Below are 27,418 nucleotides of genomic sequence, written 5' to 3' on the forward strand. Positions count from 1 at the left end.
TGGTGTAGATACAGTGTTCAATGGTTTCTTTGACTGTGTCAGCTAAACGAAGAAAAAATTTAATTAATAACACTTGGATTAGCAAGGCATTCAAGGCTGGTCGTCTATAAAAATTAAAAAGAACAAAAAATACATGCAGCTTTACTAATAGTTATAAAATACAATAATTAATTGTTATTAATTATTCTGTGTGTTAAGAGAATACAGTTATACAATATCATATTGTGGGACGAAGGGATCATATGAATATGATATGATCACAATATGTTATTGCGTCACACCATAGGAGGTTTCACGCACTTAGCACAAGATTGGGCCTTGTGGTTGCGCTAGCATCCAAGAACCATAAACATGTATATATAGATTTAATAGAAATCATGACAAAAAAAGTAATTATCTTTGGCATTTTTATGTAAAAAGTGTCACACTAAAAGACACTAAGAAAGGGTACTTAAGTGGGAGTGTCCAAAATATTTAATCTATTGAAAAAAATTGACAGAAAAGAGACCACTCACATTGTAATCCTTCCATGTCCTACTGAGGGGTGTTCAGTACTTTCTGGTTGAACAAGGACCACTCCTCCTCGAGGGTCTACAAACAATTGCCCTTTTAAATATCACAATATAATGTCACACCATATGATATCCATTTCTGGGACAAAATCTTTTTGATCAGAGCTGACTCAAAATATTATTCCTGGACTTTAAAAATATCAGACTCACAAATAGACACGTGTCATCATTTTGTAATTTATTGAGGAGAGTTGCATTTATTTTCCATAGGTTTATTAAAGAGTGAACTTTGTGAAACGTGCTTGGGACAGTCACACCATATGAGCTTTTTTTTTTAAGTAAGTGATGAATTGCATGAATATTCAGTATGTTCACATAAAGCAGCATGTTCTGAACAATATAAAAACATTTTGGACAAATTGAAATTTTATTTATTTGTGTTTAAAACTTGGATCCACAAAAAGGCTATGTCACGTCAACTACCCAACCGCAACCACCCTGACAGTATAGCCCACAGAGTTTACTCCCATTGCACAAGGATGAACGGGAACAAGTCAGCCAGTGACTCCGCCCCCAGATGGCACTGAAGAGGACATCCCAGTGGAGATGAGAGCCGGTCTGGTAAAGACAGCAAGTAATTTGTCGTCACCATTCACACCAAAAGTCAGCTGTGTTTGATATCATGCAAATGCAGAAAATACAATGACAAAGGTACAATATTTAGACCACCTTCACAAAAGTATTTTTACATTTTGTGCAATTAGCAAAATCCATTTGTCTACCCATGGAGGATCAAAAGCTAATCTGCATGAACATATGAGGTCCAAACACCCACCTGTGCGACCTGTAGATGTGTGAGGTGGGGATACCACAGTAGATGCTAATGGTGCTAGGCTTACAGCTCCAGCTATACTATGGTAGCACTTGTTTTTCATTGGAGCAGAACATTGTTATACTCCTTTACTTAAAAGAAACCAAACATGCATGGTGATTTAACTTTTTTACTGCTGTTGTTCGCTGCAGTCGGCTACATTTGCCTTTGATATTATTCACCGTAGACCAGTGATTCCATTGGGTGCATTTTACTGTGGCGTCCTGCCATGTCAAGAAAAAAAATCAATAATCAAAACCTTTTGTTCACAAATAAGTTATATTGAGAAACAATGATGTAAGGCAAAGCACGTTTTCCTCGCTGATATTACTATTTTGCCATGCTAGCTAGTTGTTCATCATTAATTGCAGGGTAAATGGATCAGTTTTTGATATAATATTTCTTTCTTAAATTGTATTTGTTTAAATATGTTAATCCATTGCAGCAAAAGAGAGAGGGGGAGCAGGGACAATACTGTTAGGTAACTTTAGCTATTCTGACGAAGGTCTTAATTACATTTTGTATTATTCTGAACCTAAATAACCTTATTTATTAGGAAAAACTGATCAGTTCCAAGGCGGAGAGGAGATAAAAAAAGCAGAATTGAGGAGAGAGGATGAAAGAAGAGATTGAAAGGCTGGAATAGGAAGAGGAGGGAAGAGGATGAGGGAAGAATAGATGAAGAGGAAATAGGAAGAAAGGTGAGAGGAAGAAAGGAAAGAATAGATGGAGCGCGAGGAGGGCATCTAGCTACCTACATGTGCTGAATGATTCAGTTCACGGTAGTAATTCGGAATTGCCCATGACTAGTCTGCCTTGATCAAGCCACTCTGACATGCAACGCTTCAGGGGAAAAAATATCAGTGCAATTAGGAAAGCAAAGTCAAGATATCTTTTTTTTAAGCTAGCATATTTATATTTATTTGTATTTCATGTTGTTCTGATGGAAACATAATTTGGTTTATACCACTAGGTTGAGGTGCAGGAAGAGTATGATGGGAAAAAAAGGAAAGAAAATCACCTGACCAAAAATGAAAACATGTTATCTACTATCTTCTTTCTTCCTGTGTTAAAAAAGTTGTACTCAAGCGCAAAATCAAGCTTGAAATATTGAGATATGTTTCTCTCACTGACACTTCACATTGTTGTCCAAGTTTTGAGGATACGTTTTCTGACTTTGTGAAGCAATGTTAGTGATTCCTCCTTTGAAATTAATGGTGCTACACTAAGCTAACTATGGTGTATGATAATGGTCTAACTGTTTAGATTGGTTACCCTGTTTATGTAATTAAAATGCTGGTGCTATTAAGTTACATGCTCAGTGTATAGATATTATGTTTACTTCCTACCTAGTAGTAAAATTCTACTTAAATGGTTTTAAGTGTGAAGGTTTATATGTATAAATGAACTGGAAAACAAGAAAAATCTCTTTGAGAGTTTGGGGGCTGGTGTGATTTATCAAATTACTTCCATGCCATGAATTTATTACATATCCTCCCTTATTAATGTTTGTATAAGAACACATCTCAACATTTTCTTGGTTTGAAGTAGCTTATTTAAACCGGTGGGTTGAGCTGGAGAAGAGTGAGGACCAAAGACTTAAGGATCTGCATGATTTCTGGATGGATGAATGGCCTCATATCTCTTGCTATGAGTTATTCCATATCATCCAACTTTATAGTGTAACGCTCAATGCTGTTATCTTGGCAAGTGAAGGGTTAACAAAGTACTTAAATGCCCAGGATGTGCTGAGGACAGTGATAAGAAGTTCTAAAAAGAAATTGCTAACCACTTTGTACAAATGAACGTGCCTTGCCTTCATAAATGTAAGGATTTATTGATTTAGTACAATCATCAAAAGTTTTGCGCAATATTTCTTAGCACCTTCAAAACATTTACTAAATGTTTCAAACATACTTGTAATAACACTTATCATATTAATCTCTGGATGCTCTAAGAAACATGGTTTTCTGAACATGTGCTTGCTGGGAATCAGTGACACAGGTCACTGTGTAAAACAAAATGTAAAACGTTGTCTGCACCACCTTCTCTCCAATACAGCGCTATAGTTAATATGGTCCTCCATTGAGCCAAAATATCAAATGTAGTATGTTTAACAGTTCCTGACATTTCACAGGTAAGAATTGTCTTTACTGTCAATGCCTTCATTATCTCACTCAATCTTAATTAACTATAAATATGATAATTTAATAGACTTATTCCTAAAAGCAGTTCATGTCTTCCAAACCACAATTCTAAGGCGTCGTGACGGGTAGACCCGTTTACACAGATCACTCTGAACAGGGTCTGCGGCTGTTCAGTGACAGTTTGCCATTCATACGTTTAGTGCAAGATACAGTCATCTTGGTAGTGGTTCTTCTGAAGTGTTGTGCTCAGGCTTCTGCCTTTACCATGGTGTAATGTTACAACGCAGCAGTGGTGACCTTATCACTGCTGTTGAGATCTCACCTGCCGCTTCTGCTTCTTTTGATTCATTGACTCTTTGATTCATTGAGAGACAATATGAAACTACTGTGTTAAACACAAACAAATATGTGTGTCAAGAGAATAAGATCAAAGAAAGGAGAATTACTGAGTTTGTCTCTCGTCTGAATGATGAGTGACATGTAATCAGTTTTCATCCAGGACACCAGGGACCGGGGTGAGCTAGAATAAATATCCATAGCAAAGTGACAGATGTAATGAATAGATGACCATGTCATAAGGACATCCCACCTACCACAACTAGACTTATAAAATCTAGACTAACACACATACACTCCTGTGACACATAACAGTGAGTCAGCACTGATGCGGAGCAGGGTGAGTGCAGTATACGTTAAACTGACATACTAGTGGAGGTAGCAGGTGTCAGGGGGTGGGATATGGGGGGAAGATGTAGTCTTGATATTACTGTATGAGCTAAAGCACAGTTAAGTATAACCTTGAATGCTTGCTGTCTCTGAGAAGGTGACATTTCAGTAGTCGGTTTGAGGTACCACTTATCATCAGTCACAACCATAGAGACCATCTGGTGGTTTGAGTTCAAATCATTTTAAACCTGAATAGTGTTTGAGCATGACCAACAAGCTCTAACCCTTCTTCTCTGGCTTCTCTGTCTGACTGTCTCTTGCTCTCACAAAAACCTTAACTTTGTATTACTCTTTTATTCACATTGTTATTCTTAATAGTTTTCTTTGGAAAGGTTTTACTATTTCCAGTGATAAAGATGTGCAGGTGTGTGTCACATACAGACTTATAAAATAATATATTCAACATGTGGTTAACACCAACAAAAGGAGAGCTTGATGACTGACAAAAATACCTCTAGAATTTCAAAGGAATTGCCTAGTCAACTACATCATAGCATTGTTGTTGGGTGTGTTTAAAACAGTTCCAGAGTCAGTGTTATTAATGTTAAAAGGATGACAGTCTTTTTCAGAATGTTCCATTTAGTACAAAATTCAATAATATAACCAGTTACCAAACATTTATAAATACTGCTTATTTTTGCATGTCCGTATGGAGATGTAGATTGGGTAGGGAACCCCAAATAAGGTTTTGAACCATTGATATTTATGGTTTCCCACCACATGTGTCATCTTCACTGTTCTGTCGGTCGCTGAAAGCAGTTCGGGAGATATGCAAAAATGGTTGAATGCATAGGGGCTTAGGGAAACCACTGGTCCATTCAACTGGTTGAGTGTCCTCTCACCCACCTACTCTCAGTGATTTTCCAAACATGAGACATAGCATGGAACAAATGATTTATAAGTCTTCTCAACAAAATGGAGGATGTTTATTTAATCAACAAAAACATTTAACATTGCCTTTATTTTTCCAAGCTCCACTACTGTAACTTACTAACAACAGTGCATCATTTGAAAACAGTGCAATGTCACATAGGTGACCTAGATATGCCATAAATATCAGTAATGTTTATGGTTTAAAACAGTCTACTTCTTCCCACATGGGGCACTTACCATGGTGTGCTATTTCAGGTCTGAGTTCTGTTTCTACAGCCTCTCTCGCTTCTCTCGCATGTATCCTCTCGCCAAATACAGTTACTGCAACTGTGATGCAGAAAGAAATAGCGTTTTAAGATAAGATCAAGACGATTTAAAAAACACTGGGACATAACTGGTATCCACAATACCTAAATTTGAAACTTTCACTTTCAGTAAGTTACATTAATTTAAACAAAAGAATTAGCTAAAATCAATTACTTGCAACTTAAAATGTTCTTAGCAAATTCCAAATAAAATCTCACAGATAACCCAAGTTCATCTCTGTACTGTACTAACCAATCATCAACTCACCAGTCACAGATGCTCCCATGACAGACCAATCCGGGCCAGAAGAGGCAAAGAGGAGGGACTGAGAAGCCAAAAGAGACACCATGTCCCTTACCTAAACGGAGACCAGCCAACCATGTCATTCAACAGCCAGGCCACAATGTGTGTAGGACCAGCACTCTCTACAGGGGGTGGGTTGAGTCACTCGTGAACTGGTGAGTTTCTCCATTGCACCGAAAACCTCGGCTTCACTAGACTGTCTGCCCCTGCATGGTCTCCCAGCAACACTGCTAAATGTTTCAAATGTTTTTCTCTCTCTCTCTCTCTTCTGAGGTCTTTCTCTCTCTCTGCGTGTATCTCTATCTCTCTCCCTTCCATTCTACTCAGACACCTTTCTCTATCTCTTCTCTGTTGATCTTGTCATGTAGCTGTCTGTGGTTTTTAGACCAGAGCTTCAAAAGTTCCTTGCATGCAACTCCAGCCTTCATATGTGAGTAGAGGAGAGGCCCTTTGGTTGTTCATGTGTTGTTAGAGGATGTTAAAGTGCACACTAGGTTTTCCCCTTAGCTTCATGGGCTATTGAGGACATGTAGATTTGCTTCAGGTTTGGAGGCCTGCGTTGAGGCCTACTGTGGGCCTGCTTTCTGTCTGTAGCCTTTCTATTCTGTGTGAATTAAGGGAATCATATCACTATCAGGTCCTGATTTCTGATGGTACCATACCAATATACCAATGGAAAGTGTACTTATTCAACTTCGCAGATGGACGTGTTTGTATACATGGTTGCATGTGTGGATCAAGCTGTTGCTAAAGTTGCTGCAGTAAAGGAATATAAATGCATGTGAAAATGTTGGTAGCAAAATGGAGTGAGAAATTTTTTATTGAATTGAATAAAAGGAAAACAGTCAAAATGTTAATTGATCTGTTTTCCCCATTATATGAGCCAGCACCTATTAATGTACTGAGAAAAATAGGGATGAACTGATTTTAAGTTTCACTTCTACAATTTTGTGCAGGATGGTTGATTTAACAGAGTTCTATTCAAAGAGTTGCTTCTCAAAAGTAAGACATTTGACAAGGATGTCCCTGATAAGAACATGTATTTATTTTGATGACATTTACTCCCTCCATCACCAATAATCAACATTATCTTGCCTTGAATAAACAGCTCGTTTGTGTATTGGCAAGGGAACATTTTGTAATCATATGTGCGTACCTATGACAGAAACAGAAATATGCAGGAATAATGGGTAGCTGCAGGGTAAACAAACAAGAGTTAAACACAGAGGGTATGTGTGGCCACAGTGTGGAGCAATGGCCAGGCAGAGTGCACTGAGGCCCATGACCATTGGGGACGTGTAGGATTCAACATTTGCTTTGGGCCACTAGATAGCTACAGAGAGGGTCCTGGATGCTGTTGCATTTCAGTCTGGTTCACACTGTGCATTGTGAGCTCATTCTTCCCGCAGCTCTGCTACCTGAAAGCATGAGTAGATTTTAGTTTGGGAGAGAATACAGAGCAGCGTGTCTTCTCCCCTCAACAGTACATACAGAACATCAGTTAGCGGATGAAATGTTTTGTTATGTATATGGCCGTTGTGAAATGCTGTGACACAAGAGGTAACTCAAACAGAAATACATTTTGGGTTTAAAAACACATGATCTCAGCACCTTTCCTTTGTCTAATATCACAATATAACTGTACGTTACATAGGACTATGAATATATAATATACATGAAATTCTGTATTTTATGTCTACAAATGTCTTGCTAATATATTTCTCTATAGTATTTGAATACTGTACAGCTGCACAATTCTTGTGCATTTAAGTCTTGTGATGAGAAAACATTATGTGGCATATCGTTGTCAACGGCAGGTATTGGGAATTGTTTTAGGAACAGAAGAATTATGAAAGGAGAAAAACCTATGCAATCAATTAAGGAAAACCTGCCTCAGTCTTATAGAAACAATGCAAAGTTAAGGACAAAGACACATGATTTGATTGATTGTCCCTGAATGGTCCAGTGTCCAATGTCTCCTAATCAGGGTCTGAATGCTGCTCAGTGATGATACCTGACCAAATGTATTGGTTTACAACTGTGGACAGGCATTGCCCTAAGAGCTGCAAAGCTAATAGGGTTATTACGTAATTTTCTATTTTTAAGTCATTTTGAATTTCCTGAAACATTTTCACTCTGTAAATCTGTAACGTAAAAATGCAAATATAAGTAGACTTAATTTAAAGAAACAAAATGTGTGTATGGATTTTCAATAGAAACTTAACATTATTCATAAATATATTATACATATCTTTATTGATGTTATGCAATGTTATGTTTTTATCTATCTTATTTACTATCTATTTCTATGTTTTATGTGGATGCGCCAGGAAGAGTTGCCGCTGCGTAAGCAACAACTAACATGCATCCTAACAAATTAAACTAAGTGATCCTCAATACATTCTAGTTCAATATTTAAAGATGCAAATTTCAGTAATTTTACTCCATTCCCATCAAACAAAAGACATCCTAAGGACAACCAGGGGACCTTTATCCACCACGGTAGCGTAGAACCATTAACCAAACAAACCAGAGGATGAGATGTCGTTGTCATTTAAAATATTGAGTTCGTACTTTGGGGTGCGAAACCGACTGACCTATCCTCCACTCTGTTTGACTAAGTGTGTTGGAAACAGGTTATGCATCAATTCCAGTAACGATGACAATCGTCTACTGTCTACTTTCTTACCGAGTTTCAGCGTCAGCGGACTGAATTGAGGGTTACAGTGCTGAACAGATGTTACTGTGCCAAGGTGTGATGTCTGATTTTACTTTTATTTCAATAACGTTTTTTCTGAATTCTTCACAATACAGGATGTAGTTGTGGTTAATCCATTGTAAATTGAAGTAACCCATTTCATAATCCAGACAACTTGATTAATATCACATTCAGCACACTACTACACTGTAGATGTTATCTGAACTAAATTACAGTACACTGGTTGTTTTTGTTGATCATACAAACATCTTGTCTGTAAAGCCTGTGTGTACTGGCATTAGTCAGTTTCATATTCTTAGGAGGTTTGTGGCTTCTGAGCGTATACCTCAGAGATGAATTTCAAAGCTGACGTGAAACATTAAACATTTCCATATGTCAACCAGACATACAGTCTCCACCACTCATTTTTACTAGAGGTCAGATATAGGAAAACAATTAAATATACTGTACTTCATTAACCACCAAATTTACATAGACATTATAAGCTCCAAAATGTCCCACAGGTAATTCAGGGGGAATTATCTTAAAGATAAGATCCCAAATTAATATAATAATTATTATTATTAAAACAATTCCTATTATTATTAATGTCGGTGCATCATGAAGACTTTGAAATGCCACTATGTTGATCATGTTAAACTTATTAAATTATTATTGAATTTTGTTAGTCCATTTCAGCTATCCATTTCTAAAAACATACTGACTGAACTGCATGTTATCAAGCTAACTTACGTCAGCAGGTGATATGATCAACCCTCAGTTTCCAACCCCATCTTCTCACAGTCCTGTTAGTTTAAAAACATCCTAACGGTCTGGCATCAATGGAAAAAACACTAAGAACCAGATGTGTGGGAGATAATCTACTAATCACAACCCAATCCTAAAATTCACCTATTTATACAAATAAATTTTCCAACTTTCAATCTGACTAACAAATTTGACTATTTAGAATTTTTTTAAACAAAATTCACATTGAGATCATTTCTCTGTCTCCTTTCTCCCATAGGTTTAATGGAGTTTTGTCGAAACGTTTCTGAAGTCTCATATCGACCTGCCCATCGCCTCTCTTCATAACTCTAAGATGATCCGCGTTCACAACACCCAGTATTCCCTCTTCCTGCGCCAGGCTGATGTAATGCGTCGCTCGGGAAAGCTGTGCGATGCTATCATTTCAGTGGAGAGCCAGGTCTTCAAGGCCCACCGGTTAGTGTTGGCCTGTGCCAGCAAAACCCTGGAGAACCAGCTTACATTGCAAGCTTCAGACTCAGACTGGCCCAATAACATTGACCACCCTCACCGTTGCAGCCTGAAGCTCCTTTCCCCACACACATTCCAACAGATACTGGACTTTGCTTACACTGAATGTCTCGAGGTCCCCGTGGATGATCTGCCCCAGCTTCTGAAGGCTGCCCAGCTCTTGCAGATGCATCCTTTGGAAGAGCAGTGTCACAGTCAGCTGAAGGCCCTGGAAAACCTGATGAGAGAGACAAGGGAAAGAAAAGAGAGAGACCCAAGAGAGACCAAAGAAACAGAAATGACTGAAATTGAATCAAAAATTACCAAGGAGAAAGATGAAACTCCTCTGATTGATGAGAAGCCCCCGAGCAGCCCGTTCACAGTGGACCCTGCTTTTTCTGACACTACGGAGGACACCCCCGGTTCATCACTCCAAGAGAGGACAAAGGCACTCACACCCACACCAGTGCCAGCCACACTGCCTCCAGCCAGGTGCAGTGTTATTGCTACCACTAGCCAGCCCCCTCCTTCCCATCCTTCATCGTCGAGGTTCATGTGGCACCAAGTAAACGCACTGAGGAGGATGGCTTTGAACTATAATGACTTCCTGGCAGTCCAGTCCTCTTCATCGCTTCATCCCTCACATCATGTGGTGACATATCCCTTTCCTCTCTCTGCTTCCAACGTGTACCCCCTCCTGTCATCTTCCATCCCACCCCATGTTCACAGTTCCATCCTGGGCTACCCAGGAATCCAGCACCCCTATAATCGCCCCTTGCTGTCTGGCTCTCGAGAGCCAGGAGGCATCCTCAAACAAGGCCTGCTGGGAAAAAGGGACCCGGTGGATAAACCATCAGAAGGACAAAGGTAAAACCTTTCTCTAGAAGAGATTAGTACTGACATTTTGTTCATTATTCTTCTCATTTTTCCCAGTTTTTCCTACTGATGTGTAGTTCAGAATCCCCCTAATTTGCTTACATCAAGTGGCCCATTCAGACACGGCTACACATTCAGTTACATCTGACTCATTGTTGTTTGGGTGGATATGAGTGAAAGTCTAGCCTCCTATTCTTTCCTACAAGCAGTTTCCCGTTTTCAATTCAACCTTTTCTCTCTGTTATATTAAGAAACATTATGTTATGCAGAAGGTCATTTATGTTAAACTCCAATCAATGACTGTTTAGTTATGAGTTATGTGGTCTGTTCTTTAATGGTGACATCACACTGCCTCTGGTTTTCTCTGGTTATACAGTGAGGGTACTTCCTCTTCTGTAGTAGAGAGACATACTGTACAGTGTACATTGTGTACTGTATGGTGCAACTGAAAGGCTCTTAAATGCATGTTTTCAGATAGTAAGTAAAAGGGAAGCCCCCTTATTTTCTCCCCATCCTTGCAAATATCAATCATAAAAGACATTCAGATCTTCCTACACAAGCTATTTCAGGCAGTTTTCTTATGTATTCTCATAGGTCACCATATTGCTCATACACGTGCTCATGCATATACAGGCAAGGATAATAGAATATATACTGTACTCCCTCAAATACCAGCTTGACCCCCCAGGCCAAAACTAACGTGTCCCAGATAAGAGTACTGCAATGCAGTCAATAAAACTGTGCTCACGTAATCATGTTTCAATGTGGAAACTATCAGTCGTCACCATCTCTCTAACTTCCTCCCTTCTCCTGTTGCCGATTTCTGAGGTTTTTCGAATGTGTGGCTATTTCATTTTGGGGGCGTAGAAAACCATGGGGCATACTAAGAAGCATATGTAGCACATTTTTCGCTTTTGTTTATTTGGGGGATTGTGGGGCCACATCAAGGGCAATATCATGCTTCTTCGATGGTCCAGTAAGCATTCATCTATGATTTTTCAGTGTAGCCAACCAAATGTGTCAGAAACTGTATAGTGGAAAGTCCCTCAGTAACTTTTTTTTTTGTCTGGCTTATTTCTCAGAACAACAACCTATGAGAGCTGAAAGTTTAAAGCCTCCCCACCTGCCAATTTTGCTTCCTCGATTTTTTTTAGAATACTCAAGAACACGGAAGCACTGAGTGATGACTCTGAATCACGCATTGAATTAATTCAGCCTCACCACAGTAGGTGGGGCAGGACCATCATTATAACACAGTGAAAGTGGCTAGCCGGCTAATGGTGATACAGTTCAAAAATCAAAAAGACCCACCCTCCTTCTGTTTGCACATGTGCCTCCATCATTTGCAATGGTGTCCCAAAGAAGAGGTAGTGAAAATGATTAACAGGCTAATTTGACCCTCCATCAGAGTCCCTCACAAGCTTGCAACAGACCATGTTGGCTACATCTGTCATAAAAATGCCATACAGTAAGCTCATGCAAGGAGATACCACACATTAACTTGAAAACGCCATACAGTATGCTTATGCAAGGAGATACCACACATTAACTTGAAAACGCCATACAGTATGCTTATGCAAGGAGATACCACACATTAACTTGAAAACGCCATACAGTAAGCTCATGCAAGGAGATACCACACATTAACTTGAAAATGCCATACAGTAAGCTCATGCAAGGAGATACCACACATTAACTTGAAAACGCCATACAGTATGCTTATGCAAGGAGATACCACACATTAACTTGAAAACGCCATACAGTAAGCTCATGCAAGGAGATACCACACATTAACTTGAAAATGCCATACAGTAAGCTCATGCAAGGAGATACCACACATTAACTTGAAAACGCCATACAGTAAGCTCATGCAAGGAGATACCACACATTAACTTGAAAATGCCATACAGTATACTCTTGCAAGGAGATACCACACATTAGCTTGACAACGTCATACAGTATGCTCTTGCAAGGAGATACCACACATTACATTTTTCACTTTTTATAGGCAGTCCATTGGATTATTCTTCTTATCTACAAACCATAAATTAAATGAAGAAAACTTTAAGAATCTTTTTCAATACTTCTTTCATTGCTTATACATTGTTTTTGAGATAGAGAAGGCAGAATCCAGCGTAGAAAAGACAACAATTGGTTGTAGGAAATTATTTGAAATTGTGTCCAGATTATAGGAGAATTTACAACAAGAACTACATTTGGATTACTGAAAGGGGCACTGTGAAGAATCCAGCCTCTAAACAATATCATGACTTGTCTCTTCCTTATCTTCCCTTATCAAACAAGACCTGAATATTATTAGCTAGACCAGAGAGGTTTAGGGAGGTATGGATAGCACTGTGAGCGTCTAAAGTGAGTTTAATGACATTACAAGTCAATGCAAACTGATAGATGGACTGTTGAGAAAGTTTAAATAGGGAATAACTTAGGCACTCAGATACATTTAGTAGAAAAATATATTTGAAACTTTAACTTAAAACAGCTGTGTACTGATCATTTTTGCTTGTATATATGCTAGCAGTACAGTAATAATTCTACAATTTATATACCACTGCACCCTTGTTAGCTCATATACTGCCCTGGAAAAAAATTAAGAGACCACTGCACCTTTTTCTTTCCTTTCCAAAAAATGTAAAAAGGAAGGTTTTGAGTGAGGAACAGAAGGGTTACAATTAAGAGACCACTGCAAATTGAACGCTTCTGTGCCTCACTCAAAACTTTACTTTTCAATTTTTTGTTACATACAACAGAAATTGTTTGGATAGAGATATTTGATCAAGCAACATAACCTAGAATAGACAGGATTTGCAATGGCAAACAAGTAAAGGCTCAAATGGCATTCTTGTTGTGTTACTTTGCTTGTTTGCACTAATGTGTTATTATGCTTGTTATTAGATATTATTGCAAACAAACAAGAGGGAAAGAGTGTAAAAGATAGATAAAATCTCTCACCAAGTTGCCATTACGTTGAGAGCAATGGGAACATCAGGTTTTAACTTTAAATGAAGCTTGTTGGTTCTTCTGAAATAATCTCAGAAATGAGTTCACACTGCCTCTGGAAAGTGTTAAGCCCCGTTCACTTTTCCCACAATTTGTTGTAACATACATAATGAATATTGTATTTAATAAATGGCACCAATCTATACACATTGACAATCGTATTGTAGCTTTGCAATGAGAACAGACACAAACTTGGAAGAAAAGGAGGCAGGGACCACTGTGTTCTTTTGCTAGCTCTAAAGACTCAAGATATATTTCCTCATTCCTGAGCATGACAGCTAACCCCAGGGTTGAAATGTCCACCAACAAAACAACAAACTGGTTTGGTGAGGCCCAGAAAATATTATACGTCCATCACTCAGTATGAAGATAAACAAGGAATGCCATAGTAATCAAGATTCCAAAGTAATACAATTTATTCCAATCAAGTAATAAAGTTACAATACAAAACAAAGTTACATATCAACACAATTCAACATCTTCCCAACTAGTCTAAAGGTCTACTATGTCTACCGTAAGTATCTAAGACAATATAGCACGAAGGTGTGCTAGGAACTTCTTTTAACAATAGACTCCTAGAAGTTAAGCTTTACTATTTATCACACTCAGACAGGCCAATTCCAACCTCCCCCATTGCATCTATTGTAGGATCACCTCACCTTGACTCAAACAATGGAAACAAAGAAACCGGAATTCACACATTTACACACACTGAACAAAATTATAAACACAACACTTTTTTTGACCCCATTTATCATGAGCTGAACTCAAAGATCTAAGACTTTCTCTATGTACACAAAAGGCATATTTCTCTCAAATATTGTTCACAAATCTGTCTAAATCTGTGTTAGTGAGCACTTCTACTTTGCCAAGATAATCCATCCACCTCACAGGTGTGGCATATCAAGATGCTGATTATTGCACAGGTGTGCCTTAGGCTGGCCACAATAAAAGGCCACTCTAAAATGTGCAGTTTCACTGTATTGGGGGGGGGGGGGGTCCAGGGGAGTCATAGTAAATTCATAGTATACCTTGAATAGTATACTTCCAACATCTATGAACTGTATGGCTTTTGCCAGTGGCGGTTTTAGTAGCTTAAAAACCAGTAATGCTAGTATCTTACTAGTTGGAATAGTCCTAAGAATTGACAGGTACAGTGAATATAAAAAGTCTACACACTGACAGGTTCTTGTGATGTAAAAGAATGAGACAAAGATAAATCATGTCAGAACTTTGTCCACCTTTAATGTGACCTATAACGTGAACAGTTCAATTGAAAAACAAACAGAAATCTTTGAGGGGGAAAATTAAAAAATAACCACAATAACCTGGTTGCATAAGTGTGCACACCCTTAAACCAATACTTTGTTGACGCACCTTTTGATTTTCTTACAGCACTCAGTCTTTTTGGGTAGGAGTTTATCAGCATGGCACATCTTGATGTGGCAATATTTGCCCACTCTTCTTTGCAAAAGCGCTCCAAATCTGTCAGATTGCGAGGACATCTGTGCACAGCTCTCTTCAGATCACCCCACAGATGTTTAATAGGATTCAGGTATGGCTCTGGCTGGGCCATTCCAGAACATTAATCTTCTTCTAGTGAAGCCATGCTTTTGTGGATTTGGATGTGGCTTTGGGTCATTGTTGTGCTGAAAGGTGAACTTCATCTTCAGCTTTCTAATGGACGCCTGAAAGTTTTGTGATAAAATTGCCTGTTATTTGGAACTGTTCATAATTCCCTCCACCCTGACTAAGGCCCCAAAGAAAAACAGCCCCAAAGCATGATGCTGCCACCTCCATGCTTCACTGTAGGTATGGTGTTCTTTGGGTGATGTGTATTGTTGTTTTTGTGCCAAACATACCTTTTGGAATTATGGCCAAAAGGTTCAAAGGTTTTCCCACATGCTTTTGGGGGACTTGATGCCGGGACTTCAGCCAGGATTGGATGTTTTTCTTTGTCTTGCCACCCTACCCCATAGCCCATTCATATGAAGAATACGGGGGAGATTGTTGTGACATGTAGCACACAGCCAGTACTTGACAGAAATTCATGCAGTTCCTTTAATGTTGCTGTAGGCCTCTTGTATGCCTTCCTGACCAGTTTTCTTCTCGTCTTTGCATACATTTTGGAGGGACGTCCAGTCTCTGTTGTGCCATATTTTCTCCACTTGATGATGACTGTCTTCACTGTGTTCCATTGTATATCTAATGTTTTGGAAATACTTTTGTACCCTTCTCCTGACTGATATCTTTCAACAATGAGATCCCAGCTGAACTTTATTTGTGATTAATCAGAGTTACTTTAAATGATGGCAGGTGTGTAATTACTTCTAATCAACATTAGTTTGAATGTGATTGGTTAATTCTGAACACAGCCACATCTCCAGTTATAAGAGGGTGTGCACACTTATGCAACCAGGTTATTGTAAGGTTTCTATTTTTCATTTTTCCCCCTCAAATATTTCAGTTAGTTTTTCAATTGAATTGTTCACATTATAGGTCGCATTAAAAAGTTCTGACATGATTTATCTTTGTCTCATTCTTTTACACCACAAAAACTTGGCATTTTCACAGGGGTGTGTTTATATCCACTGTACACAGGCATAAAGTAGTCCTTGCTAGCGAGACTGAAGACAGACTTTCTTCAGTCTGCCAAAGCCATTTCATTTCATGGCATAAAAATTAAAATGTTTCTTTCATATGTGAATGATATTCATGCAATAACAATTAATATAGGTGATGATAACTGACTTTCTCATCAAACGAATGGACAAGAGAATCGTGCAATCCTCTTTTACTGAGCAAGGTGCTGTGGTCTACATTACCCCAAAAAGCATACATAATCCAAAGAAATAGTTGACAGTCCGGCCACTTTTGGCATACTATTTTCAGTGTACTATGGTTTGGAACATTTACTAATATTCTTGCATACTAATCTGGCACACTATATAGTATGCGTAGTATGTGATTTGAGATACATATTACACTTCATAGTGCATGTCAGAGCAAACACCAAGGAATTCTCTGTACACCCCTGAGATTTGTGAAAAGGCACAGATCTGATGATGGTTATAAAAAAAATTGTTAAACCACTGAAAGGTCTCTGGAGTATAAGGGATTCAGCCTGTGAAAAAAGGTTTGGAACCACAAAGACTCTTAAACGGCAACAAGGGCCTTGATCAAGAAGGTGACCACGAACCCAGTGGTCACTCTTAAAAGAGTTTCAGAGTTTCTCTGCAGAGATGAGAGAACCTGCACGAACGACAGCCATCTCTGCAGCACTCCATGTATGCATGTTTCATGACACAAACTGTATTAATATCCAGCTCATAACACACTCTGGGTTAACCAAAAAACATCCTGATACCCAAAATGTAGTTCTGGTGCCACCTCTTGTTTTGATGCAGTTGTTGGATTGATTTTCAACTGTGTGACTGCCACCGCAATTCTAGATCAAATGAATTACATTAGCATATTAAAATAGCTGCATTGTGTTATTTATTAGGCTGATATATAATGTTTAAGCAGCCTGTATTTATTACTGCGTAGGATATTAGGTGTTTTTCTGATTTAGCAGTGAAGATGCAATGGAAAAGATTTTGCTTACCAATATGTCAGAAGAACTCTGTTTTTATACTTTATTTTATTGGATAAACGTCTTCGTATATACGTATATAGCCTAGATTAGCTATATATTTACAATGCAGAAGATATTCTAACTTAAAGATTTCATTTTGCCTAAAAATTTTTGCCCATATTACAGGGTTGTTTTAATTTTCCAAACAGTCTATAAAAATATGAATATTCAACCTGGTCTCATTGGAATACATACACTTTTTTATGTAAATCTTTGGCAGCCGAATTTGTAAGATATATTATGTTAAGTGAGTAACATTAGAGTAATAATCCAGAAAGAAATTGTGAATGGCAGGCTGTGTTTTGAACCCACATCCTTCAGCTCTGCAGATGATTGACTACTCTCTGCTCCAAATAGGAACTTAATCTAAGGATTAGCAAGAAGTGGTGTTACTGGGTCAATATGTTACAAGTAAGGGTGTAACGGTACAAGTATCCGTGTGTGTGTACATGTGGTTAAAACTAGACTATATTCATTCTGATTACAACATGTACCGAACCGAACGTCCTGTACCGTACAGTATGGATACGTGTTCCGTACACCCCTAGTTACAAGTGATTTTCATTCTAAACATAACCCAAACCTTAACCCTAAGCTTAACCCCAGTGATGTGATACCTAACATTAAATGTAACGTTAAAATGCATTTGTTACATATTGTAGCGACCTTGGTAAGGCCATTACTCGTCCCACCAAATCTGTTATCCTTGTAAGGAGCAGTGGATAAGATGCCTGTGTGCGGAGTGGAATGTTGTCGGTTTAAAACATGGCTTGGGTGTTTTTAATGTATCATACATTTTAGTAACATTCGTAACATATGATACGTTTGTCTAGTGTTCGCAACATTACATACATTTTAAAACCGTTGGTAACATGTTACATTTTAGCTAATTCATAATGTATTATACGTTTTGGTCGCATATTGTAATGTAACCTAACGTAACCCAACATATACGAATTTGGGTGCCATTAATTTATGTAAAATAGTCAACATATTATAATTAGACTGGATTGTAATATTGTAAAAACTATGGCACAGCTGATACACATAGCCTAATATACACAATGAGGCACTAACTGCATGCCAATCTTGTTGCTAACGGATTGAGCGCTAGTTTCTATAATTTATTATCGTTTATTTTTTTAGATCACTGTCGCAAGCCTAGCCTGTCTAAAATATCAGAATTTATGGCCCCGTCATGATCTTGTTTGGGCTGAGAATGAACTCCCTATCACTAGGTTTACATGTTTCTAGCCTTTCCTCCAGGTCATTCAACTCTTTTTAGCATGGGTAGGATTTAGAACTAGTTCGCTGAACCTTTTCATAGCGGGTTAGGGTTTGTCTGCGCAGAGCAAGACTGTGGCGATAGGAAGGTACCGGCACAGAGTTGTGAATTTCTTCTAGTCATCCTTTTCCACTATGCGAAGCAATATATTTTTCATTGAAGCTGTGCGGTTGGTGAGAACAAGCCGTGTCTCTGATAATTGTCTGTTTATTAAATCAGCACACAATCCTGAAACCATTCCCTTTCTACATGACGTTCCAAAAAGGAGCAAAACAACTCAAAAGGCATACTGATATTCTAACCGTCCACATGGACTGTTCTCTACATTCATACTGATATTCTAACTATTCACATGGACTGTTCTCTACATTCATACTGATATTCTAACCATCCACATGGACTGTTCTTTACATTCATACTGATATTCTAACCATCCACATGGACTGTTCTCTACATTCATACTGATATTCTAACCATCCACATGAACTGTTCGCTACATTCATATTGATATTCTAACAATCCACATGGACTGTTCTCTACATTCATACTGATATTCTAACCATCCACATGAACTGTTCTCTACATTCATGCTGATATTCTAACCATCCACATGGACGGTTCTCTACATTCATACTGATATTCTAACCGTCCACATGGACTGTTCTCTACATTCATACTGATATTCTAACCGTCCACATGGACTGTTCTTTACATTCATACTGATATTCTAACCATCCACATGGACTGTTCTCTACATTCATACTGATATTCTAACCATCCACATGAACTGTTTTCTACATTCATACTGATTTTCTAACCGTCCACATGGACTGTTCTCTACATTCATACTGATATTCTAACCATCCACATGGTCTGTTCTCTACATTCATACTGATATTCTAACCATCCACAAGGACTGTTCGCTACATTCTGTAGCAACAGCTCCTCCAACACACAATTCGTTCCATTCACTTTTTTCCCCAACAGAACATCTCTCTTTGACTCTGAAAGGTCACTGAATATTTCAAGACAATCTACAGTGAACAGAGACTGCAAAGAAACTCTTGAGTAGAAAACTTTGTTCTTGATTCCGTCTCATCATGTTAAAATCCAATCTCTCCTTTATTCTGGACTGATACTAAGGAACAAGCTGATGTAAAGAAGGAATTTGCCTAAGAAGGACTTGTAGATAAACTAGCGCTTTTGACTCTGGCATTGAATACGCAGCAAGAGCTAGTTCACCAGAATTTAAAGAATACAACACAAGGATGGGTGTTGTATGGGGCACCTGAGACAAAGGAAAATGTGGTAAACTGTGTCTAATATATTAACATTAATATTAGCAGCAAGTCTGTAAATAACAACACCAAAGTCCAGATAAGGGAGGTCATTTTCACAAGCAAATATTTTGCAGCATGCGTAAAGTGTGCCTTGTTAAGAAACTTAAAATGCAGGATTTTGATTTTAGACTGGAGGTGGCTGAAATGGGCAAAGTGAGCAACCCAACCAAATTACAAAATTATTTTAGGCGTCAACATATTCTAACTCAGACTGTTCTAAGGTGAGAATGTTTGCAGGGATTACTTAAATGCCTTAAAAATTGGTTGAGTGAGCTTGTAAGAGAATTTCCTGTGAAATTCAAGAGGATTTGCAGAAGATAAGGGATACCACCCCATTTTTTGGAAACCAACAATGTAGTTTCAATATGTCAAGGTTTCCATGTGGAGGTAGTCAAATGAGGATTCTGAGGTATAAAGAGATAACAGAAATTTTGTTGATATCAAAATAGGTTGACAAAGAAGCATGTTGGGTGTCTTTGATACATAGAATTAAACGGGAAGTTGCACTGACTCTTATCTGATGGGCAAATAGTTAACTGGCCTTGTCATTATACTCACAGCAGAGCCTTTGTAGCAGCAGAGGTTTAGCATTGGATGTACAGTAGGGAGAACAAGTATTTGATACATTGCCGATTTTGCAGATTTTCCCACTTACAAAGCATGTGGAAGTCTGTAATTTTTATCATAGGTACTCTTCAACTGTGAGGGACGGAATCTAAAACAAAAATCCAGAAAATCACATTGTATGATTTTTAAGTAATTAATTTGCATTTTATTGCATGACATAAGTATTTGATACATCAGGAGGGCTTCTTAAAGAAAAACTAACAGGTCTATGAGAGCCGGAATTCTTACTGGTTGGTAAATTCCGTCTCTCACAGTTGAAGTGTACCTATGATACAACATACAGACCTCTACATGCTTTGTAAGTAGGAAAACCTGCAAAATCAGCAGTGTATCAAATACATGTTCTCCCCACTGTAGCTAATTGATCAAATTAGGCCTGTAGGTTTTGTCACTTTTCAAGTAATAAAATTCACTATAATTAATATGATAATATTAGAATGTGAAATGATCTGACTTCTAAAAAATATTTCAATATTTCCCAAGAAAGTCTTACTTGCCGGTATCAACAAATGATTCAATAGATGAAGAAATAAAGTACAGAATGTTGCATCAGGAAAAAAATGGGAGTTTCCTTAAGTGGTGCTTCTCTTTTGACACACTGAAATATCTATTGTGAGTCAAAATATTCACCCCCCTTGGACTTTTCCACATTTATTTGTGTTACAACAAGAAATCAAAATGGATTTAGTTTTTGACCCTGACCAACACAATCAAATCTATGTCAGTGAAAAACTAAAATATCAACAAAATATTCTAAATGAATTACAAATACAAAACAAAACGTAACTGGTTGCTAAATTAATCACCCTTTGGTATGACACCTTTGAATGAGCATTAATACAACCAAAATTTCACATATTAGTTTAATCGAGTTTGAATGAGGGTATTTCAAATACTTTACGTTAAATACACCTGTCTATGGGAATTCCCACCGTTGGTTAGTAAAATTATCTTCAGTAAGAATATTTTGTAATCTCCAGGGATCAGTGCTAGCATTCTATTTCATAAATGGACATAAAGTATAATTGGATTCTAGGGTGTGAATGGCCTAATTGTGGATCCATGAATGTTTATATTTCCCACAAAGAAAGGAAGGTGGAAGATTAGGAATAAAGATAAAAGATTTTAAATGACTGATATAATCATGACACAAATGTATTAACTTTTGCCAAACCACGTAAGTGGAGCCGGCCAAGAAGAGCAAATGTCACTTACTGACTGAGTGAGTGAGTGACTGTTTGCCCCTTGTTAAATAGCATAGTGGTTAGAGACGCAGACCTGCAAAAAATAGGTCCCGCATTTGAATCTCCTGACACTTTTTCTCCTGAAAATTATGCATTAGGATTTGTTCTGGATACAACCTTCAGTAGCTATGTTATAGTAAGCCTAAAATAAAACTGTTTATGCTTATATTGCAACTTTTTTAGTAGATTTTCTAAGTACGCATCAGTGCATGATTTTGGGGTAATATAGGCTAGATCAAAACCAATTGGGCAGCAAACAAGTAGGAGTTTCCACGGTTATCTAGTCTTTTCACTAGACGAAAAAGTCAGTGATCGTCACCTATATTGATAGTCATTGCATCAACGACAGTAAGCCTATTACTGACTAATAAGTCAGTGGCAAAGCTATACGTTTTATTGATGCTATTTGTGGTGGAGGTAAACTTAATAAGAAACGTTAGTCAGTTTAACATAATGCTTAATGGTGTCTAGCTAAATATTCAAACTTGGCGTGATGTTAATGCGTGACAAAGTTATTTAATTTCGAGATGCTATACCGACACAGGGCAAACCGACACAGTGGCGTAGTCTCTGACAAGGAGTCATGAGTGTTACCAGTGGATCACAGCTCCGTATGGAGACTGGTATTGACCCCTGGTTTCTGACAGGGAGTCGTGGGTGTTACCAATGGATCACAGCTCCGTATGGAGACTGGTATTGACCCCTGGTTTCTGACAGGGAGTCATGGGTGTTACCAATGGATCACAGCTCCGTATGGAGACTGGTATTGACCCCTGGTTTCTGACAGGGAGTCATGGGTGTTACCAATGGATCACAGCTCCGTATGGAGACTGGTATTGACCCCTGGTTTCTGACAGGGAGTCATGAGTGTAACCAATGGATCACAGCTCTGTATGGAGACTGGTATTGACCCCTGGTTTCTGACAGGGAGTCATGGGTGTTGCCACTGGAACTGTATGCTTTTGACACTAATAATTTTTTCTTGATTCAGAATTATTTTATTCTTTGAACAACTTCTTATTTAAAGGTTTGATTTCTCTGATGTTCTAGGACAGGGATTCCCAAAGTGTGGTACGCGCACCCCCAGGGGTACGCTAGCTGCCACCAGGGGGTGCGCGAGAGGAAAGATTTAATGGCGGTCTGTTTTTTTAAGTAGGATTTTCCCATACAATAAAAAAACATGAACAGTAAACATTTCCATAATCGCTTTTATTTAAAATAAAAAACTATAATTTATTTGTTTTATTTTTAGAAACGTAGAAGACAGCTGCTGTCTTCTTCTACTCACTGCTTTTATTTTATGCACTGCAGCCGCTACTATAAGCGTGCCGACTCGTTTCATTCATTCATTCATTCCATATACATATAATAAATATGCTTAACTGGCTGAAATCAGGGAAACTGTCAAGTGGGACGTCTAATGATAAAGTTGTTAGTCACGAAAGAGGAGAGGAACCAAGAGAGAGTGAGGATTTGGAGGCAACAGGGACGGAGAAATTAGAGAAAGAAAATGAGCGGGAGTCAGAAGTTGCGCCGGAGGAAACCGAAGAGGAGGGAAGGTGATGGCAAAAAAAAAGGTGATGAGGGTGAACACCAGACGGGGGAAAAAAGAAGGAAATATGATGACAATTACCTGGGTTTGGGCTTCACTTGGATTGGCGATACAGATTGCCCAAAGCCTCAGTGCGTGTTGTGCAGTGAAGTTCTAGCAAACAGCTGTCTGAAGCCGTCTTATCTCCGTCGTCACCTGCACACGAAACATGGCAATTTAATTCAATGTATTGTACTGTCTGTCGTTCTAATTTCCATAACCGTTGTGTTATGTTGATGATGATGCTAGCTCCACGGTCATTAAATAGGCCTAGCCTGCTATTGCTGCAAAGTTTATTTTACGCAGCTGAAAATAACCGTGCTTTCTAAGCCTGTGTCACTTGTCCTCTTGAAAGTAAGCTTGTGCGTAGCTTTGTTGCATTATATTGAAACTTTGTTGATGTTGTTATTGTCATGCGTGTTCTGGTTATTTGCGCATGATTTAACATGAGTCTTTATATGGCGATAAAACAAAGCTTTGTTGCGGGGTGCGCCAACCCGGTTGGGACATAGAAGGGGGTGCGCAGGAAAAAAAGTTTGGGAACCGCTGTTCTAGGATATTCCAGATGATAAACAACAATTGTGTTTTTATAGTCTTTTTTGCTTAGTATTTTTTCTGCCTTCATATGGTGAACATATTACAGATGGTACTTCAGAATTATTTTTAAGAAGAGATAAGAGATTGTAATTTTGTGGACAAAACACACATGCTTAACTTAAATGTCAACATATTTAACTTTAATCAATGTGTCACATAGTGCTAGGTGCCATAGGATGTTATATATACAAACACAGCTAAAATAAATAGTTGTAATGACTGGAATGGCCTTTCAAATTTGACATCGTCAGGTATCCATAACCTGCAACTGGAGAGCCAGAGAAACATTTCTAAAGATGCTGCGCAAATGTGTCTGTACTGTCAAGATCCTCCCCACGACACATCAACTGTCTGACAGTTCAGTACCGTTAAGCTCATGTGTATGCACGACTGACACCTGTAGAGCTAGATTGACTCGTCTGTAAATAAAGCTTATTTTCATTCTTTCTTGTATTGTGTCCAGATACTCTCAGGAGCATCCAGAACAAACCCTGGACTGTCAGAACTGCAACAAGGCCATGTTGAACAGCTCATGGTTGCCGACATCAACCGCCAATCCCTCAGGTAGCTGGCGTCAAATCATTCGTTCTCACTGTAACTTCCACATGAATGCATGGGCCAGTCCTAATCCTTTCATAAACCCACACTAATTCAGTATAGCATAAACAATTAACATACCTCCTTATATGGACAGAGCTAATAAAGCTAACATGTTAGAGGGAGCGAGAGAAAAAGAAAGAGAAAGTAGGCAGAGAGAGAGTAGTGGCTTTTTGATGGTGGTGCAGCAGTGCAGTAGTGTGGTTAACTGGCTGAACAAACAGTATGTTCTGCAGTGTGCTGGTGGTTTTGATACAGTGCCAAGGGGGAAAAGCTTACATCTTATTTTTGCTCTATTTAGGGTTAACATCCACCCCACAATTTGAGTCTTTACACATGATGTGATGGGGTTAACACTGTCATTTGTTCTTTAGTGTAATGAACCCAGTTCTCACTTCTGACTGGCGTCAATTACAATAGACCCCATCCCTCATACTAAAATGTAATTGCATGAACAAACAAGAGCAACACATTTTGCGTTTCATTGACCTTAAAAGTAACTATCCCAAGAGTAACACTTTTATTTGAATTATCAATGTTTCACTGACAAAGATTTATCACAGTTATAAGTCTTGATTATTTTATTCCTCATGTCATGTTCATATATAAGAATGTCATGTTCATATATAAGAATGTCATGTTCATATATAAGAATGTTATGTTCATATATAAGAATGTCATGTTCATATATAAGAATGTTATGTTCATATATAAGAATGTCATGTTCATATATAAGAATGTCATGTTCATATATAAGAATGTCATGTTCATATATAAGAATGTTATGTTCATATATAAGAATGTTATGTTCATATATAAGAATGTTATGTTCATATATAAGAATGTCATGTTCATATTTAAGAATGTCATGTTCATATATAAGAACGTTATGTTCATATATAAGAATGTCATGTTCATATATAAGAATGTTATGTTATGTTTGAAGCCCCAGGAAGATTTGGAATGGAAGCTGATTTAGACAAGGCAGCATTGCGGTGAGAAAGAAAAGAGAAGGGTGAACACTTTTTTGTTGTGGTCTGGCTATTTTTCTTTCTCTCTCTTACCACAATTCAGCCTAGTGTCAATCAGCTTCCTGCTAAACCTTCCTTGGGCCTCATCAAATTGTTCTCCATCCCCCACCCTGCTGCCTCTGTTCAGTATCCTGTATGGGTTCTACATGGGCCACGTAGTAACACTCTGTCACAGTATACGTGTCAGGGTACATACCTATAGGAGCTGACAGCTCTAGTTCAGAATCACACCTCTGTCAGATTCTACAGAAACATAAAAGAACACACAGAGTAGAAACAATGGTAGAAACAATGTGTCAATTATAGCTGAGTTTGAAAGGATGTGGTGTAAATATAGAACTATATCTGTAAAGCTCCTTGCAATTTCTGACAGAGGATCTAAATGTTCAATTGGCCTGCACTATTTGCCAGCTAGGTTTCAGCATTATTTAGAGATCGGAAACATTTACGCCACTATATTATATAGATAATTAACAAATTAATGCGGAAAAATCCCTGTGAAAAATATGTGTGTAAGAAAACTGTTAACAAGCCCAGTGGCTGCAGCGGTAAGAAAAGGGGTAACATAAGGGGAGAAAATATAACATTTAAATGGAGAGATGCTGATGCTTATTGGAGAAAGAACACTTTATATCATGCAGGGAACACACCTGGGACAAAGAATGTGAAAAGACACATTCGCTTGATGAAGGTAACTACTGATGTTATTACACATTCTCTTGTTCTGCTACGTAACACAATTTTATGTAGTTACACATTTAACAAAACTGTTACACAACTGATCTGTCAATTACAATGTTTATGACCAAAATAATGGCTTGTATCCACAAAGCATGTAAATGTTCCTACAAAGTGTTAAATCCTGTTAGCCAAGGGATCAAAGTTGCCAAGGGCGTCCTGTGCACTTATGATGCTGCAGTAATGATGCAATTCATGGTTAATAGGTATGTATGCATTAAGCCTCATTTGAATTTATTGTTAAAGGCACATTAGCAGGCATGAATCACTGACCTTCTGTTATCATGACACCTGCTGGTAACTTTTATTTGTTTAGGTAAACTAAGAGGAAATGACTAAAAACGTTTCCTGCATATCTTAAACTTCGACCAATCTGTCTATTCTCAGATTTAATCACTGATTTTGTGAATGAAAGCATCTCAGAAAAGGTCCTATGAATCCAGTTAAAACTGGATATTTGAGGCACTTCAATATAAAGTAATGATGAGGCATCACCAGGTGTAAACTTCAGACAACCATGGTGAATGTGAGAGTAGGCTTCATGAAGTCACAATCGTAAAGAGTTTGGAATCATCTTCATCTGATATTGTTCCTTTTCCTAGTCTTAATTATTGCCTAATATGTTGGAATGCTTGGCCTAACCTTATTTAACCAGTTCTGATATTTTGAACAATGTAATCATACTTGATAGCTAAAGTATGTTTCATTTGAAAATAGACTTTGATAATATTAGGCATAGCGTTATATCAATACACACTGGTTACTGCCGTTCAACCACTTATCACTTTTGCACAGTAAGTGAAGTCACTTACCAATAATGCTGCATGAAATGTTTGAAAGCTCTATCAACAAACACACGTCAACATGCCCTATACGTTTCCATTGGCCAGTTTGGGGACATGAATTGGGCCTTTTTTTTTTACAAAATGTGATATTGAACTCCAACACGGGCGCTCAAAACTTTTAAATAAAATAATGCACTCTACCATTCAAAGGTTTGGGGTCACTTAGAAATGCCTACATGAAATGGCTTTGAATAGGAAATATGGTCACTGACAAGGTTAGAAATAAAGATTTTTTTATTGAAATAATAACTGTGTCCTTCAAACTTTGAATTCATCAAAGAATACTCCATTTGCAGCAA

At 38.1% G+C, this 27,418-nt stretch overlaps 1 protein-coding gene and 1 long non-coding RNA gene across 5 annotated transcripts in view; one reads left to right on the forward strand and one right to left on the reverse strand.

Moving 5' to 3' along the window:
* Positions 1-735: 735 nt before the first annotated feature.
* LOC105019116 lies at positions 736-25,777 on the reverse strand. 3 transcript variants are annotated; one of them, XR_004574930.1, is made up of 6 exons: positions 25,733-25,777; positions 23,354-23,467; positions 9,815-9,931; positions 5,703-7,156; positions 5,367-5,456; positions 736-1,130 (listed from the first exon to the last, which is right to left on the reverse strand). It is a non-coding gene; the product is annotated as an uncharacterized LOC105019116 (long non-coding RNA). The 3 variants fall into 3 exon arrangements; XR_004574929.1 differs by lacking the exon at positions 25,733-25,777 and having other exon boundaries at positions 23,354-23,742; XR_004574931.1 differs by lacking the exon at positions 25,733-25,777 and having other exon boundaries at positions 736-1,180; positions 23,354-23,742.
* zbtb32 (zinc finger and BTB domain containing 32) overlaps positions 5,807-27,418 on the forward strand; it is a 29,993-nt gene continuing 8,381 nt past the window's right edge. The window contains exons 1-4 of one of the 2 annotated variants that reach the window (XM_020041098.2): positions 5,844-5,893; positions 8,438-8,491; positions 9,464-10,560; positions 24,372-24,472. In XM_020041098.2, the coding sequence (XP_019896657.1) occupies positions 9,539-10,560; positions 24,372-24,472 (1,123 nt within the window). In that variant the 5' untranslated portion in view covers positions 5,844-5,893; positions 8,438-8,491; positions 9,464-9,538. Of the gene's footprint in view, positions 5,894-8,437; positions 8,492-9,463; positions 10,561-24,371; positions 24,473-27,418 lie in introns of both variants that reach the window. The other variant, XM_010885041.3, reaches the window with a different exon arrangement.

This window comes from Esox lucius, chromosome 20 (genome assembly GCF_011004845.1).
Source record: "Esox lucius isolate fEsoLuc1 chromosome 20, fEsoLuc1.pri, whole genome shotgun sequence".
Classification (NCBI taxonomy): Eukaryota; Metazoa; Chordata; class Actinopteri; order Esociformes; family Esocidae; genus Esox; species Esox lucius.